This window comes from Aethalodelphis obliquidens, unplaced genomic scaffold, assembly GCF_003676395.1.
Source record: "Aethalodelphis obliquidens isolate GAN/ISIS:26980383/991018 unplaced genomic scaffold, ASM367639v1 scaffold28, whole genome shotgun sequence".
NCBI classification, from domain to species: Eukaryota; Metazoa; Chordata; class Mammalia; order Artiodactyla; family Delphinidae; genus Aethalodelphis; species Aethalodelphis obliquidens.
In genome coordinates this window covers 712067-732633 of record NW_020837972.1, presented here as the reverse complement: position 1 = coordinate 732633, position 20567 = coordinate 712067, and the positions used below count along the sequence as shown (strand labels likewise).

General features: G+C 53.8%; 2 protein-coding genes and 1 long non-coding RNA gene across 14 annotated transcripts in view; 2 read left to right on the top strand and 1 right to left on the bottom strand.

The window, feature by feature from the left end:
• Positions 1–8579, top strand: part of LOC113629665 (E3 ubiquitin-protein ligase RNF185) — an 88113-nt gene extending 79534 nt beyond the window's left edge. For all 6 annotated transcript variants that reach the window (XM_027124248.1, XM_027124246.1, XM_027124247.1 and 3 more), the window contains 5 exons: positions 1430–1495; positions 2431–2605; positions 3342–3397; positions 4463–4620; positions 6785–8579. In XM_027124248.1, coding sequence (XP_026980049.1) covers positions 1430–1495; positions 2431–2605; positions 3342–3397; positions 4463–4620; positions 6785–6929 — 600 coding nt within the window. In that variant the 3' untranslated portion in view covers positions 6930–8579. The remainder of the gene's footprint in view (positions 1–1429; positions 1496–2430; positions 2606–3341; positions 3398–4462; positions 4621–6784) is intronic.
• On the bottom strand, positions 5773–20564 carry PIK3IP1 (phosphoinositide-3-kinase interacting protein 1). 5 transcript variants are annotated; one of them, XR_003436649.1, is made up of 7 exons: positions 20353–20564; positions 19295–19411; positions 19085–19204; positions 18000–18200; positions 17819–17897; positions 12802–12918; positions 11281–11392 (listed from the first exon to the last, which is right to left on the bottom strand). XR_003436649.1 is itself a non-coding variant. In XM_027124261.1 (6 exons), exons 1-6 carry the CDS (start codon positions 20423–20425, stop codon positions 5787–5789), a joined length of 696 nt encoding a protein of 231 aa, XP_026980062.1. In that variant the 5' UTR covers positions 20426–20564; the 3' UTR covers positions 5773–5786. The 5 variants fall into 5 exon arrangements, 4 of the variants coding, with proteins under 4 accessions (XP_026980062.1, XP_026980061.1, XP_026980063.1 ...); XM_027124261.1 differs by lacking the exons at positions 11281–11392; positions 12802–12918 and adding an exon at positions 5773–5892; XM_027124260.1 differs by lacking the exon at positions 12802–12918 and having other exon boundaries at positions 9748–11392.
• The window catches only part of LOC113629668 (uncharacterized), a 35906-nt gene continuing 35674 nt past the window's right edge, over positions 20336–20567 (top strand). For all 3 annotated transcript variants that reach the window (XR_003436654.1, XR_003436650.1, XR_003436653.1), the window contains exon 1: positions 20336–20447. This is a non-coding gene — a long non-coding RNA (uncharacterized LOC113629668). The remainder of the gene's footprint in view (positions 20448–20567) is intronic.

The window sequence follows — 20567 nt, the reverse complement described above, 5'->3', positions numbered from 1 at the left end:
CAAGCCCGAGATTTTAATGCCTGCTGTTCTATGTGGGGTCCATGAAGACAGTATTAGACAGGGGGGACATTAAAATCCCTGCGTTTAAGCTAAGGAGTCCAGACTTTATTTAGGAAGCCAAAAAGACACACATATAAGATTTTTAAGCAAGAACATTTTGTGACCAGAGCTGTGCTGTTTTGAAGGTGACTCTGGTGTGGTCAGTAGGTTGGCGGGGAGTTGGGAGAACTCAGGGCAGGGAGACCTGGGTTGGGAGTCATGAAACCTTTCAGGTTTCTGAATTACAGTGGGGCTGTGGGACCAGGAGACTGGGAGGCAGGGTGGAGTCAGAATGGAGACTGGTTGGTAGTGAGAGAGCAGGGGTGGGGGGAGGTGGGCCCGGGGCGCCTTGAGGTGCCTAGAAGAACAGTGGTGTCGTCTACCAGACTGCCGGGGGAGGGGGGGGGAGTGATGGTCGGGAAATGGGTTTGCGAAGAGCTAGGATAGGATAGGCATCTGCTGAGGCTGATGTGCTGGTGGTTCGTGGGGGTCAGCAGTGAAGAGAAGGTGGCTTTGAGAGGCGCTGACATTGAGGAGGCCGGAAGGAAAAGGCAGGCGTCTCGAGGGCAGGTGTCTCGGGAGAGGCATGGGTAGCCTCGGAGGAGGGGTGGCAGGCAGGTCAGGAAGAGCTCCCTGGGCGTGTGAGCAGCTCCAGGAGCCCAGGGGCCGGAAGCAGTGCTATGGGGGCTGCAGGGGGCTGGGGGGTGGCTCCTTCCCCTCTTGCTGGGGAAGGGAAGGGAAAGGAAGTGGCTCCAGGATGACAAGAGCCAGAGGCGGAGGCCTGGAGGGGGGGAAATAGCAAGTAGAGACCAGTTTGGAAACATTTGGGTAGGAAGAGGGAGAGGTCAAAGTGAGAGCACCGAATCCTCACCACTAGACCACAGGGAGTGGGGAGGGTGCTGAGTCTCAGGGGAGGGGGATGTTGGGAGCACAGAGCCAGTTGGACCAGGAGGAGGCCACTTGCCCTTTCACAGCAGGAAGGATCCAGAGTGGCTGAAGCCAGAGACTGGGGTGAGGGTGAGGGTGTGAAGGGGCAGGAGCAATGCACCCAGGTGGGGCATCTAAGTAAAGTGGGTAGAGGGGATGGAGGCTTGCAAGGGCCAGGGCCCAGTGGAGTCGGAGACTTGAGGAGACAGCATCCACTGGGTTGGGTCAGTGAACAGAGGATGGGCAGGAAATGGCGTCAGGGAGAGGGGAAGCCCCGGCGGCCTTTGGCTTTCTGTTGTCGGTGGGACAAGGGAGTGACAGCAGGAGGGCTCTGGAGTCTGGGTTGGTTCCGAAGCTGGGTGGGGATGACCTGGGAGAAGAGCAGGTTCTGTGGCCCCCAGTTTCAGAGTCACCATCTGATTGATTAACTGCCCATTGGTCTCAGCTCATACTTCTGTTCCAGGCCTATTTGCATTCGATGTGTATCATCCACCGGGATCTGAACTCGCACAACTGCCTCATCAAGCTGGTATGTCCCACCACTCTGGGCCTCCCCAGGGCGGTCCTCCTGGCCTCCTTGTCACCAGGGAGACTGTCCCCTATTGCTTTAGACCAGAGGTATCACCTAGGGCTCCTGTCTTGCCCCTCCTGCTGCCTCCAATGCCCTCCTCTGTCTTCCAGGGGCTTCCTAACACATGCCGACGAATCCCACCTCCTCCCAGTAGCAGCTTTGAAATCCTTTGGTTAAAAGGGACTTGAGAAGTTCCTTAACTGTACATAGAACCCTGTCGCTTTTCCTGGTTTTGCCCTGTGATGGTGAAAGCAACTCACTGAGGACCCAGTTTTACAGCCTTGGCACCTGAAGCCTCAGCCCGAGGCCACAGAGCTAGTAAATTCACAGTGACTGGTTTGGGGCCAGCCTCTGTCCTCGTTGCTGGTCAGCTTTGGCTGTTACAATGTTACTACTCCTGTTGACTTCCAGTGTGGCTTCCTGGGTGTCCACTTACTGGCCCTGGCTGTGCCCTCTGGACTTACACCAAACAGTCTTAATCCCTTTTCCACATGACTGCCTTGTAGCTGTTTGAAGAGCTTATCTCCCCTACGTCCCCCCACTGAATGCCTCCACCTTGTCTTTTTCTGTCTTATCCTGGTTCTAGCCATGGCCTTAAATCTTTCTGGGAACAAGGCAGGATGAGAAAAACACAAAACAAAAGAAATCCTCTGTCCTGCCTCTGAGTTCCACTCTCCGGGTCCCAGAGCCTTACCCCTCCAGGCTCCAGCGCCTCTGCTGAGAACACCCCCAGGCCTGGGGAACCTGCTCTGTGCAGAGAGCAGACAGTGAAAAAACAAACGCCGAGCCCCATTCGCTAAGACAGCCCTTTGCTACACTCCTTTTCTCCCCTTCCCAGTGGCTGCTTTTGGGAATGTCCCCACCAGGTGCTAACCTGGCCCTTGTCCTCCCAGGACAAGACCGTGGTGGTGGCAGACTTTGGGCTGTCACGGCTCATAGTCGAGGAGAGGAAGAAGCCCCCAGTGGAGAAGGCCACCACCAAGAAGCGTACCTTGCGCAAGAGTGACCGCAAGAAACGCTACACGGTGGTGGGAAACCCCTACTGGATGGCCCCTGAGATGCTGAATGGTGAGTCCTGACGCCCCAGAGGGGAGGTGGGGCCGCATCTCTCAGCAGAGCCCTGGGGGCTTCAGGGGAGGCCTGTGAAGTGTAAGGCCAGGTACCCAGAGCTGAGGGCTAGATGGTTTTTATCCCCTGCCAGGCTGGACCTCATAAACCCCTCCCTCCCTGAGCTCAGTCCTGCGAGCTGGCCAGTGCCCCATTCTGGGCCCACGCTGCGGTCTGACTGTGGCTTTTGAGCACCAAGGGTAGCTGAGAGCTCAGGCTGTTTATTGCCTTTTCTTCTCTCTCCGTGCTGAGAACTGAAGTGTGGCGCCCCCTTGTGGATAATGCTCTAACCAGCCAAAGATGCTCATTGGATTCTTGAACCACACAGGGCTGTGAGGCCTCAGAAATGGTCTGATACACCCTTTCTGGAGTCTGCAGCCCAGAGAGGTTTAGGAATCTTCCCAGGAACACACAGCAGGCAGTGTCAGGGTCCATGTGAACCCTGGTCCAATTCTCTTTCACTATCCCATGCAGTTTCATCCTGGGCAGTGTTGTTTCACAAGATTTCTCCAAGGCAGCCCACACAGGACTGAGGAAAGGTGATTTTCAGATGGTGTCTATCCAGGGCAGCCTTTGGGGCATCCCCACAGAAGCTATTCTAACCCTGTTTCTTGGCTGTGGCCTGACCTGGCTCTAGACTCAGTGCAGAGCAGAGAAGGGACTAAACCTAATAGCCTGCTCTCCTGTGTTCCCCAAGGAAAGAGCTACGATGAGACCGTGGATGTCTTCTCTTTTGGGATTGTCCTCTGTGAGGTGAGCTCCTGCATGGAGGCCGGGACTGAGGCAGCAGGCCCAGCAGCTCGGCCCCCTAGTCAGAACTGGGGCTCCTCCTCCTCCTAAGATGAGTAGCTTGCCATAAAATCAACACCAGTGGAGGGTTGTGTAGTTTATCACAGATCTGTTGACACCTTCGAGTCTCATTGGTGCCATGAGAAGGATTGGGCCGGGCTTATTCAGGTGAGGAAGCTGAGGCTCAGAAAGGGGCAGTGGCTTGCTCTTGGTCACATGGCCAGTAAGGGGGTGGGCGGGACACGAAACTTCACCAGGAAGGGCAGGAGGTTGTCCTTCTAGCTCTTGGGCCAGATGTAGCCTTTCCCTCTGTGCCACCTTCCCCAGGCACTCGTGCTGCCCCCACCCTCAGCCCAACAAGGAGCAGCAGACACTCCAGGAAGCGCTGGCCCATGTGGCACAGCGCTAGGCTCTGTGGGGTGCAGAGTGAGTCACGGAAAGAGTCCTGCCCTCAGGAGCTTAGCTCAGTCTGTCTTGAAGCACTGAGTCGAGTACATACATTCAAAGGCTTCTGTGCTTCCCACGGAGTGAGATGTGGTAGAGGAGACAAGAGGGACGGTTGGAATAATGAAGGAAGGTTTTTAAAAATATTGTTCTCTAACAGAGATCACTTGAGCACCTACTGTGTACAAAGCACTGGTCTGGCGCCAAAGGGTTTCAGACTTGAATCAAACCCAGCGCCAACCTTCTCAGGGCCTAAACTCTGTCAGGGGACACAGACAGAAGGGTACAGAGCAGGGCAGCGTCGGGTGGGTGGAAGCTGCTCCTCCAGAGGCCAGTTGGGAATATTGTGCTTCTGCTGCAGTGAGGCCTCTTCCAAACCCGCCTCAGTAACCACACTCTCAGTCGAGAGACAAGTCTGGATTAGCAAGACTTGGAGAAACGGGGGAGGTGGAGCCCTCCAAGGACAGTTTTTACCTCCCTCTTCTGACCATCCTTCCTGTCCTGTCCACACACCAGCATGGCCCACCCCTGCCATGTGGCTGTACATCAGCAGCCCATTCCTGACCACTGTCTTCCCACCTGCAGATCATTGGGCAGGTGTATGCAGATCCTGATTGCCTGCCCCGAACACTGGACTTCGGCCTCAACGTGAAGCTCTTCTGGGAGAAGTTTGTCCCCACGGACTGCCCCCCAGCCTTCTTCCCCCTGGCCGCCATCTGCTGTAGACTGGAGCCCGAGAGCAGGTTGGTATCCGCTCCTGTCTGCCAACCCGCATGGTCCTGGGATGCTCGTCCCTGCCTTCAGCCATCCCCAAGCCCTTCCCAGGAACTGGGGTGGCAAAAGCCTTGAGTTCGAGGATGGCTGTCAACCACCGAAGCCACCTGACAACCCTGACATGCCAGTCGAGGGGACGGGAGACGAGGGTATCGTAGCAAGTGACATGGATGTAACCCAGAGACAGCTGTTAAAAGAAACTTTAACAGCAGGAAATTCACCCAAAGCTACACCATGCTAACAGCATAAGTGTCTCCATGTTTCCATATTCCCACGTCCATGTCCAAATACATATGTTTTGTACATTTATAATGTCAAATAGAGAAAAGCTTTACATTTTGCTCTGCATTTTGTCACTACCCAGTATTCCAGATTATCATTTTTGTTGACTATGGAATTCACTAGGAGACTGTATGAACACATAATATACATAATGTAGATGTTCAGGTTTTTCCAGTTTCTCCTTACAATAGGTGTTACTACTGTGAGCATCTTTATGCGTTTAGCCATTTTCTTCCTTTAAAGAAATCTTTTAAAATTACCTTTATTCTTCTCAGGTTATAGCTTTCATTATTACCAAAGTTATTCTGAGTCTTTTTAAGTTTGTGCATTAGAAAACTAGAACCTTTGTGCTTCTGCTATCAAAAATTATGTTTCTTTTAAAAAACAAATTCAAACATTACCAAAATATATAGGACAGGAAGTATACGTTTTCTATAATCTCCTGAGCAGTGTGCCCCTCAGCACTCCCCACTCCCCAGCTCCATCCCCCCCAAGATAACCAGTTGGCACATAACCTTTATTTTTATTTTTTTAAATAGTTACATTGATTTTGTTTTTTTATTTTTATTATTTTTTTTTAATGTTGAGCCTTCTTTTAATTTATTTATTTTTATTTTTGACTGTGTTGGGTCTTCGTTTCTGTGCAAGGGCTTTCTCTAGTTGTGGCAAGCGGGGGCCACTCTTCATCGCAGTGCACGGGCCTCTCACTGTCGTGGCCTCTCTTGTTATGGAGCACAGGCTCCAGACGCGCAGGCTCAGTAGTTGTGGCTTACGGGCCCAGTTGCTCTGTGGCATGTGGGATCTTCCCAGATCAGGGCTCGAACCCATGTCCCCTGCATCGGCAGGCGGACTCTCAACTGCTGTGCCACCAGGCAGGCCCCCAACCTTTATTTTTAAATGATTTCCGAAGATCCACTTTAGACTTGGGATTTGCTGGTGGGAGGCTCTGAATCTTGTTCCTTCATGGACCAAAGGACCAAAATCCTTCAGTCACACCAGAACAAGAGCATGAGGAGAAAATGTTAAGCCACACAATATTCGTTTGCTAATATCCCTTCTCAGTCATTGTAAATGTCTGTTTAATTCAGACAATATTACTGAGTGCCAGACGCTGCGTTCGTAAGCTCTGGGATGCTGCAGTGAACAAAACCAAGGGGCCTGCCCTCCGGGGACTCACATTCTAACAAGGGGAAGTGATAAACAATAGATATGACAAACTGTGTTGCATATGAGGAAGTGACAGATGCTATGGAAAAAGGGGTCAAGCCGAGGAAAGGATTGTTTAGGGTGCAAGTTATACAGAGTAGGCCTTGCCAAGAAGGTGACAAGATATCTAAGCAGAATCAAGGAGGAGGCGGGAGAGTAAGCCTGAGGTGTCGGGTTCCAGGGCAGCTGAGCTGTCTCCAGGGCACTAGGAGCCAGGCGTTTGCTTTACTCCTTGGGAAGGGCTACCAGAGTCTATGAAATGCCCCTCCCGGGGCAGATCCATTGATGTGGAAACAGTCTGAGAACTGGAAAGGATCTTTAAAAGGGTACTTAGTCCAGTCCCACCTGTGATGGTTGCATTTTCTCCAAGACGTGGGATGGGCTTTTTTTCTCCTGGACTTGCTTTTTTTGAGCTGCCAGACCAGCCTTCTCCCAGTGTTATTCTCTCTCATCTTTACAGCAACATCCTACGCAGTTACATGACCCCTGTTTCCCACAGAGGTACACCAAGGTTAAGGGGCTTGCCCAAGGTCAGACACCCAGGAAGCAGTGGAGCCGCAGGCCTGGGTGCCTTCTGTGCCACCCTTTCTCTCCCCCCGCCACCACCCCCGTATCTCACCTGTCTCCAACTCCTTTTCTTTCTAGACCAGCATTCTCCAAATTGGAGGACTCCTTTGAGGCCCTCTCCCTGTACCTTGGGGACCTGGGCATCCCACTGCCTGCAGAGCTGGAGGAGCTGGACCACACAGTGACAGTGCAATATGGCCTGACCCGGGACTCGCCCCCCTAGCCCCGGCCCAGCCCCCTGCGGGGGGGCGTTCCACAGCCAGCACTGCCCCCTCTGCGCCCCATCCCTGCTGTGGGCAGGGCCTTCCGCGCTTCCTGTGGATTGGCAGCTTGTTTAGAAGCAGAACCAGCCATCCCTACTACCTCCCCAGGAGGCGAGCGGGTGCAGCACCAGGGAAGCCACCTCCACAGGTTCTGGGGCCTGGTTACTGTCTGTAAATCCAACACTCGCCTGAAAGCTGTGAAGAAGAAAACAAACTAACAAACAAAAAAAAAGCCTGGTCCCCGTGCCAGGAGGAATCTGTTACTCATGACCACTCGGGAACTCCCTGGCAGTGGATTCCGGGAGGCTCTTGCTTACACTAATCATTGTGACCTGGACCTGCTGGGCAGGATCCCAGGTGCACCTGCCTGTGGGCTCTGAAGCCTCTGATCCAGCTGGTGCAGAAGGACTTCTCATGAGAGCGTGGCGGAGTGAGCGGCCATCCAAGGATGTGAAGTGACAGTGGTGCTACCCCCTTCCACGCCACATCCTGCCCTCCCCTGGGCAGGGTCAAGGGAGTAGGTTTTGAAGGGTCCCTTAGTCGGTTTGTAGTGTGTCCGGCCAGGAGTCAGGGGAAGGGCTGGTTTCTGTTCACCTCCCGGGCCCAGGGGCCACATCAGCTCGAGGGGGAGCTTCCCCCCGTGTTCTCAAACTGAGCGGCTGGAGACTGGCTGGGAACTTCCTTTCTGCCTCCCACAAGCAGTCAGCCACAAGTGCAGGAAGAGGCTGGGGCTGGAAGGAAAGAGGCCCTGCCTGCTAGAAAGCTCTAGTATCCTGGCTGCTGTCACTCACACCCTGGTAGGCACCTCAGGAGCCTGGGATTTTGCTAGGTGGGTTCTGGAGGACAGTGTGGCTGGTCGCAGGCCCAGTGTATGGGGCGGGGTGCTGGGAATCTCAGCAGTCTCCCAGCCTTGTCCTCGTGGCAGCCGATGCTCACCCCTCACTGTGCCTGATCCAGGCAGCAGCTTGGGTGGCAAGATGTGGTGGCAGAGTCCCAGAGCGGAGGTGCTGCGGGGGACATCTCCCCGAGCCGGGCTTTCTGGCTTCTACCTCCCATGTTGGCTGGCCCAGCTCATGAGCTCCTGGCCCCAGTCTCCTGAGCCACAGCTCACAGCTGTGGGTGCTGAAAAGCCCAGGGGACACCCTCTACCCTGGCTTCCAGAGCTGGGGTGGGGGTCTTGAATACAAGTAGATTTGCCTCCCCATAAGTGGGACCTTGCACCATATTTAACAGATTAGGAGTGGGTTTGGGATCTTACTGCAATGGTGGTTATATTGGGGGGGGAGGAGGTGGGTGGGAGTGATGCAGGAGAACGGTTGCTGTTCAGACTATCTTGTTATATCTGTGGGGTGTTATGTGAAACGCTGTACATAGACCTGATGAGTTGTGGGACTAGATGTCACCTCTGGCCAGAGTTTCCTTGCTGTCTAGACCATACTTAAGTGTGGAGTGTGCAGGTTTGCTGTAGGGTCGAGCCCTGGGCTCCCGGCAGCGGGAAGGCCAGCATTGTGTGGCTGGTGGTGCCTCAGTGGTCCCCACAAGTGTGGGGGAGTGGGCCCAAGCGGGGCCATTGAGCAGACCAAATAAATTAAGCAGTTAACATAACCGACCATGCTGAGAGTGAGAGAGTGACTTGCGGCCTGGTTCAGGGAGATGCACGTGGAGGGTGTGCTGGCCACTTTGACCCCTCGGCAGGGACTTCTCGTGCCCCCCACCTCTGATTCCCCTCCTTACACAGACACCAGCCTGCTCCAGAGAACATGCACGACCCACCTAAGGCAGCCCCAGCCTTGTAGCAGGTCTGACTCCCACCTCCTGCCTGAGTCATCCCTTCAGGGCCATACGCTGCCGCCCTCTGACATGCGTGCGCTCCCATAGCCAGGCTATCCTGGAGTCCTCTGCAGGGCTGGGTGCCACCTTCATTAAAGGAAGAAATGCATGCAAGTCACCCCCACCCCTGGTGTTTCCCTGCAAGTACTCAGGGGGAGACCTGTTTCTTGCTTCTGCACATGGGGTCTGTCGTGGAGGGTGACGGCTGGGCAAGATGTTGCGATCTGGCTTTGTAGGATCCCGGGCACACTAGGCATCCACGTACCCAAAGGTGATTTCTCCAAAAGCTGGAGTCCAACTGAAGGGCAGGATCTGCTTCCTGGAAAAACTGATGCTCTAGGGTGCCCCTTGCTTCTAGAAGTATAGAGCAGTGTCTGAGTATGGGTAGAGGCCACCCTAAGTGTTCCTAGAGGCTGAGAACCTACTGCTAAGTCCCTGCTAAAAAACCCAACGAACTCCCATTGGTAGCTTCTTCTGGAGCCCTAGGAGCCACCCCCGCAGGGACCTTCCACAGCCCAGAGCTGCTCCTGGGAGCCTGGAGACTCTTCCCCCATCTGCACACCTATCCCTCCTTCGGCTGCTACAGCACCACCACCCACCACCCCGTCTCCAGCCCCTGCCAGGGGCTGCCTGGATGTTCGTTTTAACTATCTCCACCTCGGAAAGAATGCTGACGGGAAGAGGATTTGCAGTGACCAGCCTCCTTTGGGATGCCACATACCATCTTCCCTGCAACTTCGACCTGAAAAGCTCCTGATTGCGACGCCCAAACACGGAGGCTGCAGTTCCCAACCATCCAGCTGCTGCTGCCTCCTAGGTGCAGGGCCCGAGTGAAGGACAGAGAGCCAGAGCTTGCCATGCAGGTGTTGACAAGGTAACCAAAAACTTCCCAACTTTTGGGAGGAGGGTCCTGATACCCCACAAAAACTTGGCAATATGGAGTCGTCCTTTTTTTTTAATTTATATAAGTCGAATGCAGAGCAATTTCCTGCACTTTATAGGCAGGTGTCAGAATGAGGTATATAAAACATGTACACAGAGAAATGCTTTTATAGAAAAGTAGAAACCAGTAATGTTCTCTTCTGCATCTCTACCAACAAGGGACCCCCTGAGGCCTAGGTCCCCTCAGCAAATCACTTCCAGGAACAGCCTGCCGGAGAGACTGGGCCCCACTAACCCCTCTCCATGTGAGGCAGTGGCAGGGCTTTGGGAAGGAAGCTCTGTGGACGGAAAGCAGTGCTAAGGCCTCCGAGCGTGATATCAGGGCCTCAGGGCTGGCCGTGCTGGTAGCTTCTTCTGTGACCCTGAATGTCAGTTTCCACTTCTGGCCCCTCTGTCCAAAAGGCTTCGGGCACCCTAAGGTCCCTCAATGGTTCTATGATTATTTTACAAGTTAGGGGTCGTGGCCCTCGCCCTATTGACCCCACAGGAAGGCGCTGGCCTGGAGGCTACAGAGCCACCTGCAGATTTGGGCCGAGGCAGGTGCCAAGTCCTGAAGCCCCCTCCATCACCCTGCCTCCGAGTGGGTTTCCAGGTTAACCTCTCAGAAGCAGTTCACAAGGCCTCACCCACAGTGTCATTCCCGTAGGTTAGCTGGCTGCTGTCTCACCCCTGAAGAATGAAAGGTCACTATCCACCCCGAAGAGAGACCGTCTGGGACACCCCAGGTCCACTCGGGTCCTGTGGCCTGAGGCAGCTGCAGATACTTCTTTACCCTCTTCCTAAGTGGAATGTTCAGTGCGCTTCTTCCCTTCCTTTACTTTCAAAACAGGAAGAGTCCCTGGGCCCAGCCCACGGTTGTCAAGGCACATCACTGCCAGCAGCCCCCCCGCCTAGATCCCGTTCTCAACCCACAGTTCTGACTTTCGTACAGACTTATTTCCATTTCTCAGAGGTCTGCAGGGAATTGCATCCCAAATATTTAAAAAACTAAATATCTTTTTTAAATACTGCCTCTCAACCTACATGACCTGAACTGTGAATAACAGCGTGCACCACTCAAGCCCAAGGAGAACACATGGGGAGGCAGAGGCTGAGGCCATCTTGGACAATAAAGCACAGAGGAGCTGGGGGAGCTCCTTGTCCACCCCTGGTTCAGTTCCGGGGCACTGGAAGGCCCTGTTGGCAGCACTGCTGTGGGGACTGCCGCTGCCTCCATCCACGGGCAAAATCCTGCTCCATGGGATGGAGAAACAGCATTGGTAGGACCCCACCCAGCCTCACCCTCAGCCCACAGTACCACCTGCTTGTCTTAGGATTCACCAAAAACAAACCAAAAAAATAAGTGGGGGTTTTTAGCCACAACAAAAAGTGTAGATCCTCCCAGCTGTAGGTGGGTAGGCGGTCCTGCACCACTGTCTGCATGGGCTCCTGCCCACCATGGGGGGCTCAGGCGCCTGGAGTGCCCGCCTGGCCCATGAGGGGGGCACTGCCCTCCTGAAGGTCAACTGGAGTCTGGCTGGCGTGGACCACAATGGTCTTCTCATCCACGATCTCACAGTTGGGGTTGGTGAAGGCAGACAAGGGCAGGGTGATTCGTTGCATCTCCCTCTCACACACCTTCCGCTCATGCTGCTCTTTCAGGTCCTTGCCCCTGGCAGGAGAAGAGGGAAGCGTTCAGGCTCTGCCTCCTGCATGGCTCTGCTCCTAAGGTGGCATCTTGAGGCCCAGCAGGGGCAGGGGCTGGCCATGGTCACAGCCAGTCAGTGGCTCATGGCCTAGATTTCTGTTCTGCCAGACTGCCTTAACTCAGCAAGGAGCCCCTAAACCTCATCTGCATGAACCTCACACAGCTGCAGTGGGGCTCAATGAAGATACTGTGTAGGAAAGAGACTCTTACAGCAAGGTGGAGTTTTGCTTTTTCAGCCCAAGGTGCCACAAGACCCAGAGAATTTTCAGCCCTCACCTATAAAATTGTCCAGAAAACTGACCTGACCATCCTGTTCTGAGACATCTTATCCAAAATTTCCAGAAGCTGTGAGCCCTGGCTAGAAACAGGGACCATGCAGGGGCCAAAAAGGACTCTGAGGGCTGCTCAGGTCAATGGGAGACAATGACCATGGGACCCTGAGTTTTCACACGCCTTCCAATTCTCATGGTGCTCAGTGACCCAATCAGGCCCTGATATTGCCCCATTTCACACACATGAAGTGCTCGCTTCATGCTAAGAGCTTTACGAGCGTTATCTCACTTCATTCGGAACCCTAACAATTGGGTCTTATCATTCATTTTATAGATGAGGAAATAAGTCCAGAGAAACTGAACTCTCTGAATGACATGGTGGGCTCAAACCCAAGTCTGTCAGACTCAGGCTGATGCTCAACAGAAGTTCTGACCCGATCAGGGTCACCCCCAAAGAAATAGTGAGGCAGAGACTCACACACCCAGTCTTCCAGCTGCACATGTTCTGCCCAACCCACGGGACCAGGCCACCCCCACTGCAAGCCAAAGGGCTTGGTGTGTGCCTAGCGCACTGCACACCAGAACCAGCCCCCAGCACGCAGGTCAGCATCGTCTGACACAGCAACTAGATACGTGGGCTCAGCTGTCAGAGGAAATCTTTCCGGAAGGAGCCCACCCCAAAGAGGCCTTGAAACAAGTAGCCAATGGATGGCTTGGTGCAGCAACACAGGCCTGCTTCAGACTCCCTGGGGAGACGGCCAAGATCAGATGGATTACACAGCCATCACCATGTGAGGTGCGATGACAAAAGTGTCCAGAGAGGAGAGTAACACTGAGAAAACAGCAGGGGCTGGACAGGGAAAAGCTGGCACAGGTACCTCACAACTGTCTTTAAATAAACCAGTTGTCTGTACTTGGAGCAGCCCAGCCTTGGCTGTGTGACACTTGGCCTCGGGGAGCCTTGGTTTCTTCATCTGTGAAATGGGGATAATATCTGCCTCCAAATAAGATAATGGATGGGAAAGCATTTCAAAAACAGTGGAACTGCTGTAAAACTCATAGGAGGCTGTTATGATTTGCCCTGAAAACGACTTGACTCACCAAGCAACGTTATCTTAATCTGGGTTCCCAAGGGAACTCTCCTACTGACCAGCCAAGGTGAGTATTATTTGTGTGACCTCAGCCACTCCCCTTCTCTTGGGGCCTTCATTTCATCATCTGTAAAACAGGGAGTTGGACTTGTTAACCTACACGGACCCTAACATTCTGTGAGATCCCACACATGACATGTGCCCTGACTCCCTATTTCTCACTGTAAGGTCACAGAAGGCAAACCTGTAAGCTCATCTCCCTGACTCACCCTGGGTGGCCAAGTTTCTGAATGTGTAAGCCTGCAGCTCCTACCCATCCTCATCAGGCTCTGTACTGGACACCACCAACCCCCGCAGCAGAGGACCTCCCAGAGCACCCAGAGGGGCCATGGAGGGCCATGAGGACAGGGCTGTCTGGACCAAGTGCATTCCCACTCACAGCCTGAGATTCACTTTGCCCCTGGGCACTGCCCATTGATTACAGCTGCCGCCGCATGGAAGAAAACACCTACCTCTGTAATAAAAAAAATGCTAGATTCTTCAAGTCTGCCCATGTAGGGAGAAACTTGGAAGGTCTCGGTTTAATTTTATTAAGGGAGCCCCCAAGCCAGCAGAAGACCAAAAGGCCATTTACAAAAGAAGGAGAGTATCTGCCAAGAGTCTTGGGCCAGGCCTGAATTTCAAAATCTAAGGGGCTGGAGGAAGAGGGAAAGCAGGAACTCATGCTTCCTGAGGACCCACTAAGGTGCCAGGAAATGGCCTTCCCATCATCCAGCATGAGAAGAGCTACCTATGCACCTACTGGATGCCACACACTTTATACATGTACCATCTTGGTTCACTTTCCACCCAACTTTGCAAGACTGCAAATATCACCCACATTTTATAGAAGAAAGTGAGGCTTTGGAGTCTGACTCCAAAGCCCTGCTTTCCTCAGCTACCTCCTTTATCAAGCATCCAGCTGTGGTCAGCCGAGCCGTTGATAATGGTCAGGCTGCATCATACACAAGTCTTTAGGGCAGGGGTGGGGTCCCCAACCCCCAGGCCGTGGACTGGTATCGGTCTGTGGCCTGTTAGGAACTGGGCCACACAGCAGGAGGTGAGCGGCGGGCAAATGAGCCGAAGCTTCATCTGCCGCTCCCCATCGCTCGCATTACCGCCTGAACCATGGCCCCCCCCTCCACCCCCGTCCGTGGAAAAACTGTCTTCCATGAAACCAGTCCCTGGTGCCAAAAAGGTTGGGTACTGCTGCTTTAGGGGGGAAAAATCAATTTGGATTAATGGGGCAGAGCCGGGCTGGAAGAGCAGCCAAGGGTAATGAAGGAAGCAGGTGCTGGGACTCATCTGGATGACAGTCTCTTCCATTTAGAAGCCTCAAAACACACCCAACCCCACGTGCCTCCTGTTAATGGTGCCTGTGAGTCCTGGAGGTGCGGTGGCTGCCCCCAGCCCCTTCTGAGGTCTGAGAGAGGCCAGCAGGCCTGCTGCACTGACCACCAGGCGGCTCAGCCCCTTCTTACCACCTTTTAGGGGTAGGGGGGGCAGCCAGGCTGTTGTCTGGCAGCCAAGAAAGAACAAAAGACTTATTCACTGACTCAGCTCCTCTCTTAAGCAGGCAGAGTGGTGTTGACTTACAGTTTTTCCCTTGCCTTTGTATCAGAAAATAAATACTCCCTCCAGAGCCAGAGCACAGACGCTGCAGGGGCAGTGGCAGGGGCAGGGAGCTGCAGACTGGCCACCTGAACCTCGTGGCCCAGACAACCAGGACAAAGACCCACCAGGCTGAGCCCTCACGGCCCCCACTTGCTGCCCTGCCTCCCTTGAGAGGAAGCCTGGTACTGCCTGCTCCTCCCGGCCAGGGGAAAGCTCTCTCCCTGGCCTTTGTGGGGAGGGGGATAGGGGGGCTCATGGCTTGCAGTAATTCTATCCTGACTGCTCTGGGGCCAGGACCGGGAGCTCGGCTGGCCTGAGAGAGCAGGTGTGGACGGAGCTGCTGCCTGTGTCTGACATCCTCTTTGGGGGGTTGATTGGAGGCACCCGAGACCTCCTTCAGGTAACACGGGTTCCTTCAAATTATTATGTAACTCTGAGCCACTGCTCCCTTCTCAGTCAGAAGCAGTGCTGTGCCACACTGCTGCTCAGGACAAGTTTCTCAAGGCAGCTAAGGTTAGGAACACCAACTGTCTGCCCAAACTACACTAATTTCATCCTCACAACAAACCTATGTGGCATCTATTAGGATCTCTGTTTCAGAGATGGGAAGGCAGATGCACAGAGGTTTAATCATTTATTCAAGCAAATGGTGGATTTGGGATTTGAACTCAGTACTGCCTGCAGCCACCACCAGGTAATATCGTCTTTTTTTAGGCAACGTTAGAGCTGGGAGTATCATCACTAATCTCCTGCCCCTATTTTACATATGAGGAGATCAGAGAAGGTAAATGACTTGTCCACTGTCACACCCAGAACTGGGTGTTCCAGAACTAGATCCTGGTTCTTTTAACTTTTAAACCCAGCTATTTTATTTTGAAAGTTCCAATTTTTCCTACTGTCCTATGCAATCCAATGCAAATTGGCATGAAGTTCCTGGGCCTCGCTGGACTTTTGGGAGATAACTGGCAATCCTTAGACACACCTTATTGGCTGTGTAGCTTGGACACAGCACTTAACTTCCCTGGCTCTCAGCTTCTCACTGTAAAACGGTGTAAAAGTGGTCCTTCTAGTGTGGTCCTGAGGCTTGGGCATGATCATCAGGGAAGGGCATTCAGTGGGGCCTCGCTTATTAAGAAAGCATGCAATAAATGCTGGCAGCTAGTGGTTATTTAACCTGATTGGTGTTCTACTGTTTACACGTAATACTTAATGGTAATCTGGGGTGGGTATGTGTGTGTGGAGTGGGGATACAGCCCCACTGAACAGACAAGAAACAAGAAACGGAGGTGCAGGGAAGCAGCAGGACCTGCGCTCAACAGCGCTTTCCAGAACACTGTTTTCTGACTCTGGGGAGAGATAGGGGCTGAGAGCTTGCCTCCAGCCCACATGCGGTTTCCTGTTGTACAGTCTGTGCTCAGAGCACTTTTGACGAGGGAAGGGGTGGTCCGATGGTTAGTGACGGGGAGTCTGGTGACTTGGTGCCTCGCCCTGAGTTTACAGGAAAATAAACACAAGGCCTTGGGGCAATCCTGTGACAGCCTGAAGGAACAAATCTAGAAGAAAAAGGCTTGGCTTCCTCATTGGGCCTAAGAACTGAGCTTGCAATTAAGGACGTTTAGCAGTCAGTTCACGCACCTGGAGGCCTGGACACTGTCACAGGATTGGAGGAGAGCCAACTGCTATCCAGTGGCTGAAGAAGGAGGAAATATTTCAACAGCTAGACTCAGCCAACACAGTTTGGGTCTGACTACGAACTATAACCAGGGTCTCCCCATCATTTCCTCTGACTCTGTGAAATGACAAGCAGGTGCCTCTGGACCTGCCACGTCAACCATCCCACTGAGGGCAGCAACCTTGCACTAGGAGTCAGGAGACACTCTCAGGTCAATACTTCCCCTCTCTGAACTGTGCTTCCTGAATCACAGACGATCAGAGAAGCATTGGGGCCCAGAGAGTGCTAGTGCAGTACCCACATTTTACAGAAAAGAAAAATAGCTATGGTTTACTGACCACTTACTATGTGCCAGGCAGTCGCATCCTCAGCTACAGCAGTGCCCTGGAGTAGCAAACAGAAGCAACTTGCCCAAAGTCACACAGATCGCTAGTTAGTGGCAGGGCTAAGACTTAACTCCACCAAATGCTAGGTGTGTGACCTCAAGCAAGGTACATATCCTCTCTTGTCTCAGTTTCCTAATCTGTAAACTGGGGATAATAACAGCATTTACCTCATAAGGGGTGATTGCGAAGATTGAGTTAAAGTGTGCGTATCATTTGAAGCAGTGCCTGGCCTCTGGTAAATGTTCGCTACTGCTGCTATTGTTGTTATTATTCTTACCCAACACTTCCCCTTTTCCATCTGTAAAATGAGGAGGCTGACTACATTGCCCTAAGGACACCTCAGTTTATTTAATGCTGGGTGACCCACTGGGGCTGTGGGCTCAGACATGGTCTTCACCACTGGAAAATGCAGGCCACCACATCACTTCCCTTATAGGAAGCCTTCCCAGACCATAGAAAAGAAACATCACACATACTCTGGACTAGAAGTCAAATCCCCTGATTTTGCCCAAGATTTTGCAAATAATTTTCCCAGAGTTAGCTAGTGCTGTAAAAACGGGCATAACTCTGGCTTATCATCATGCATCTGTCACTGGCTTTGAGACCCTTTTCCACATGGCATCTCAGGGGACCTCTCAAAATAAGCATTCCTCCTTCTGCCGTCCCAGCCACAGGTCACGTCCCTGAGTTTCCCAGGTAGCCTCTCTGGCTTTCTCATATGTGGTGTAGAGTAGCTAACAGACTCCCTATCCTCTTACTCACTTCCTTCCTCCTGTCCTAAAGGAGATCCCACTGCTTATGGCTCAGGACATTCAAGCCCCAACTGCAAAAGCAGTGGCTGGGAACTTTTTCTAGTACCAGAATTTTATAACTCACAGAAAGAATTCAATCTCAGGGTCCCTGCAATGAGAGCCCAGCCTGATTTCTGCAGGGCCACTCACTTCCACACGAGGCATGCTGGATTAGACAGCAGGGAATGTGGTGTCAAAAGAGCTGGGTTTGAATCCAGCCACTCCCAGGCAGTATAACCTTGAGCAAGCTTACTTCACCTTTCTGATGAAGGCTTCCTCACTTGTAAAATGGGGAACAAGAACCCCTACCTCAGGAGGCTTTGGGGTGAGGAGTAAAGGCACCAAAGGAAAGGGTTTGTCCAAGGTCACCTGGTAAAGACTAGAACCAAGTCTCTACATCTTGAGCTGGTTTTCCTCTTCCAACACCTCACTTCCTTTATGGGTAAGAATGCCACAAAGGAGTCTGCTTTGACTTTGTGGACCTTCCTCTCCTCTCTCAGAGAGCCCAGAAGAGAAGCTACTGACCTCTTGTAGGTGTAACCGAGGACGATGCCAGCTCCAATGCCAATGATGATCACCATCATGGTAACGCCCAGCACGTAGCCTGCCAAGGACAGGACACAAGGTATACCATTATCTCCACCCTAGAGATAATCAGCAAACATTTCTCAATAAATCCCACAAGGACAGGGGTGGGCAGTCATACCCAGGGTTCCCAGGTCCTTTTTCTCCTTGGAGTTCACCCGCACCCGCTGGCTGATCCCAATCACTGGCTGCACGGCAGCGGCCTCGCTCTGGGCAGGCAGGGTGTTGGCAGGAGCAAACACCTGCACCTCATCTCCTCCTGGCACTTCAGACACCTCCTCGGTTTCTGTTGTAGAGGTTGGCAGGCCCTGGAAAGTGGTCTCTGGAGGTGAAGTGGGAAACAGCTCTCATCAGAAAGTGCCTTGAGTCTGGGGGGAGACGAGGGGGCCCACCTTAGAACGCACTTATTTCAAGACCTAGGGGCAAGACCAGGCCTAAGGGCTGCACCATAGCTGGGACGAGGCCAAGGTGAGGGGAAGGCTATGAGAAAGGGCCTCTCCTGCCTCCCACGTCTTCATATGCTCAAATCCTTGCCATCTTCCAAGGTCCAGCTCAGCTGCCACCTCCTCCAGGGGTCCCCCCTCTATGCCAGGAAACAATCCATGACTCCTCTGAGCAGCTCAGGTTTGTTGAGCCCAAGCTTTATGCCAATCCCTATGTTATATGTTTACATATCCCATTTAATCCTAGAGAATCGTCTTGCTGCGCCGGGAGCCACAAGTATGCACTATGGAGTCTAAGAAACTTGGATTCAAACCTGGACCCTGTCACTGCCTTTGGTAAATCGCTGAACTTCTCTTTGAGGCTCAGATCCCCCAAACTGGTTCTTGGGGATGGCGGGGGTGCTGTGAGCTGAGTGCCTAGCACACAGCAGACGCTCCACAAGAGGTCCGTAAACGCCCAAGGTCTCACTAAGGGCGTGGACCCGGGACGCGCGACTCTGCGGCTCCCCAGGCGAAGCATGGGGCAGGGAGCTCGGCCGAGGGGCCGGGCCTCGCGGCCCACGGTTGTTTACTAGGCGCTCGCGGAGGATGAGCTCATTCCAGGCGGCGGCGCTGGCCAATGGGCTTCGGGCCCCGCGGCCTGGAGACAGCCCTGGCCAATCGGACGGCGAGGGGCGGGGCGGGGCCGGCCGGCGTCGCGCGGCCGCACGTGCGCTGCCGGCTCTCTGGCCCCCCCCCTGGGCGCGGGGTCCCGAGCGGGTACCTGGGCAGCGCAGGTCCTTGCAAGGCCGCTTCTCGGGAGACCCGGCCTCGCCGCTGACGTAGCACCAGGGCCCACGTGGGTCCTGGTCCGGGTTCCGGCAGTAGCTATGGTTGCCGGCGCCTGGGAGGGGAAAGAAGGCGCCATGGGCCGGGGCCGGGACGCAGCCGCCGCCCGCCCGCCCGAGGCCCGCCTCGCGGGACAGGCACTCACCCGACTCGGGGGCAGATACCGGGCCGCTCTGCGCGTCCAGCCAGTTGAGACAGAGGAGGCCCGGTGCGGGAGACGGCTGGTCAGCCCGGTACAGGTGGCCGTTGTCCCAGAAGCAGCCTGTGAGGAAGAGGAGTCCCCCGGACAGGACACTGAGTGGCGGGCAGGGGAGCCCGGGCCCACCCCAGCTGGGAGACGCTGCCCTCACGTGGAAAACCCCGTCTGCCTCGCAGGGTTGTGAGGCCGGAAAGAGAAGGGAGGGAGAGCGCGTGAAGAGCCCCCAGCCGGTGCCCGGTGCCCGGCCCCCAACGCTCAGTATTAGCTTTTTTTCTTTTCTTTCTCTTTGGTAAGCCGCAAAGCACCGCACAACCCAAGGGGTTGTCGCTCTGGAACTTGTGGCCAGTTTGCAGGAGGGTGCTGGGGAGCCCTGGGTTCAGGTCTCTCTCTGGAGACGATGGGAGTTTTCGGTCGGTGGGCAGCCGGACCCGAAATCCATCCCTGTGTTGTCATTCCATGTTACATAAACTCTTGTGTTCCCTTCTCTGCGGATGTGGCCACACTTCCACAGGCAACACTCCCTCCCAAGAGAATTCTACAAAAGCCTTGATTCAGTCACGGAAAAGAGAGCCTCAGACAGAGGGAACCAGCCTCATCGCTGCCTGGATGTGACTCCAAACTCCCACTCGCCTCAGCAGGAGAGCCGCAGGAAGGGGCTGAGGGAGGAGGGCCTGCGCTCTGGTGACACCGTGCAAAGCCCCTGAAAAGAACAGTACTTAGGAGTAGGGGAGATGAACCCCCAAGTTCCATCCACTCATGAGCCACAGGCAAGGAAAAGGAAAGAGAAAGTGGCTACTTGCCTTTGTTCTTAATGGCAAAGATGGAGCTGCAAGCTCCTGGCAGGGAAAGGAGAAAGGGGAAAAAAAAAAAAAAGGCTTTCATGGGACAACAGGAACCTGCTAAAAGCTTCGTTTCCTGTCATCTTCCTTCCTGCTTGGGAAATAGGGAGCTCTACCCTTTCTGCTTCATTAAGTTACTGCAGAAAGGAAAGACAGTAATCTCACCTCCAGATCCATAGGCTTTTGCCAGGAGCATGTTGCTGACGACGAGGATTGTTTGCAGCCAGGCCAACAGCATCCTCACCTCCTTCGTCCTGCAGGTGACTGACCAACCAGAGTCCAACCGGGGTCCCCTTGGCGGCGGCTCTGCCTCCCGTTCCCAGCCTTGCAGTCAGACCTGCCCTTGTTATGCTCTTCTGGTAAACAGCCTCTCTTTAGAA